The sequence below is a fragment of the Nannobrachium achirus genome (genome assembly GCF_963921795.1).
Source record: "Nannobrachium achirus genome assembly, chromosome: 15".
NCBI lineage: Eukaryota > Metazoa > Chordata > Actinopteri > Myctophiformes > Myctophidae > Nannobrachium > Nannobrachium achirus.
The window spans coordinates 288,789-290,720 of record NC_137822.1 but is presented as its reverse complement, the minus strand read 5'-3'; the positions used below and the strand labels follow the sequence as shown (position 1 = coordinate 290,720).

The 1,932-nt window shown below is 55.2% G+C and overlaps 1 protein-coding gene across 1 annotated transcript; it reads left to right on the top strand.

Annotated features, from left to right (window-relative positions):
• Positions 1 to 389: 389 nt before the first annotated feature.
• LOC308299119 (uncharacterized protein) lies at positions 390 to 1,661 on the top strand (the record flags this gene model as incomplete). The annotated part of the gene is made up of 2 exons (XM_080742843.1): positions 390 to 1,098; positions 1,580 to 1,661. The coding sequence occupies 2 exons, from the start codon at positions 390 to 392 to the stop codon at positions 1,618 to 1,620; spliced, it is 750 nt and encodes a 249-aa protein (XP_080598969.1). The 3' UTR covers positions 1,621 to 1,661.
• Positions 1,662 to 1,932: the final 271 nt, after the last annotated feature.

Genomic DNA, 1,932 nt, shown 5'->3' with positions numbered 1-1,932 from the left:
ACACAGGGAGAGGAGAGGACGTCCCATAGAGTAAATTTACTGGTGTTGCTTACAAGCATGTTGGACTGGAGTTTCTCCACAACATATTGCTTGTTTATTGTCTGGACACACAATGGCCTTTAATAGTGCGACGATTCGTAAGAATCAAAGCGAGTTCAGGGGGCGGTCCCAAGGGAGCGCGCGCGCGGAGGGGGGCGGGTCACTAGGTCCTGCCCCCCCCCTTACCCATAGTTCTTAGGGAAGTCAGATGGTGGGACTCAGTCTCATTGCATAGCACTGCTACTGCTACCACGCTGCTACTACACGCTGTTTCTCTGCTCATTCCACTACCGTGTTAACTGTCGATGAGGTTGGTTGAAGTGTTAGTGTTAGGTTGTGTGTTACTCACCATGTTCAGCATGTCCGCGGCGGTATCAGACGAGGAGGGAGAAGTCTTCGACGAAGCGGAAGTAGAGGAGGCGATCCCGGATACCGGTGTTCCGGCGGCTCAGCTGGGGACGGTCGTTCCCCCCACCCCCCGCAGGAGTATCAGGCTGAACCCGCAGACCCCGCAGATAAAAATAGCCGACTGGCCAGTGAACAAAATACTGGAGGTGTTGTATGCAAATGGGCTGTCTGCCCCCGCCGGGCTTGACCATGAAGGCTTGTTTCAGTTCCTGGTAGAGGCCGAACGAGCAGCTCAAGTGGAGCCACAGACATCCGGAACACCCAAAGCCAAAGCCCGGGGAAAAAGAGTGGCGAAAGTCAACAATACCGGCCCAGCAAAAAAGAAAAAGCCCGCAGAGGGCAATCCATCCAACGAAGGGGCGCCCGACAACGGCACCCCCGCAGGCACCGTGGATCCCACGGTCCTGTTAGCGCTGACGGATATCAAGAACGCCTTGTCCGGGATGAGCCAGCGCCTCGACTCGCTCGAGGCAGGAAGCGAGGCGGGCCCAAAGACCGGAGTCATGGAAGCAGCCATGCATTTGCCCTCCGACATGCACAACCTGCCACGGAAGAATCTGGGAACGGCCGTTCCCGCTCCAGCCACAGGATCAGCGTTCCTGTCCCCAGCCGCCGCCATCCCCGACGCGCTGCGCAGCCAGATCCTATCAGGTAAAGTGCCGTTTCTCTTTGCTTGCTGGTTAGTAAGGTTAGCTGTTTCTAAAAATGCGCTGCTTGCCTCGACAGGTCAGGACGTAAATCTGGTGAAGATTCTGCTCTGCGCGGCAGAGTCCTCAGCGGACCGCTTTGTGGATTGCGGGGACTTTTCAGTGATCCTTAAAGATAGCGACCCCAGGCTCTCCAGAATCTTGACCCTAGCAGAGTTCATTGTAGCATTCGGTGTCTACAGAGACACTATGTGCGAGATATACCCAGAGCGCAGAGCTGAGCTCGATGCGTATTTGTCCATAATTGCCGATATGGCGTATACTTACGGGGGAGGGCTGTTCTATGAATATCACAAAAGTTTCTCTTCCAAATCTGCAATGCATATCCAGCGTTTCAATCAGCGGATCGACTGGTCCGTCCAGGATCTAAGCTTGATAAGCCGCCATTTCTCAGCCCATCCCCCTTTGTCCTGCTCGCTGTGCAGCTCATTCAGCCACAGAACCGAGCTGTGCCCCAAGGCTCTAGCCCACGAGGCACCGACCAAGCCCACCCCAAGCGGCCAGCAGCAGGCGAGGGGCCTCGGGCTTCAGGCTCCAGCCTTTACGAGACAGGTGCCGTACGATCCCAATCGTAAAGTTCCCATATGCATTCAATTTAATGAGAACGTATGCACCTTTCCACGCGGACAACCATCCCCGGTCGGTCTGTCCCAGGAGGTCTCGCCCAACGCCCAAGAGTGGGAAATAATTAAAGAGAATCACCCATCAACTCCCGTGGATGTCCCGGCTCTTACTGCTGCTCTTTCTGAACACCCAAACAGATGCTGGGTTAAATATT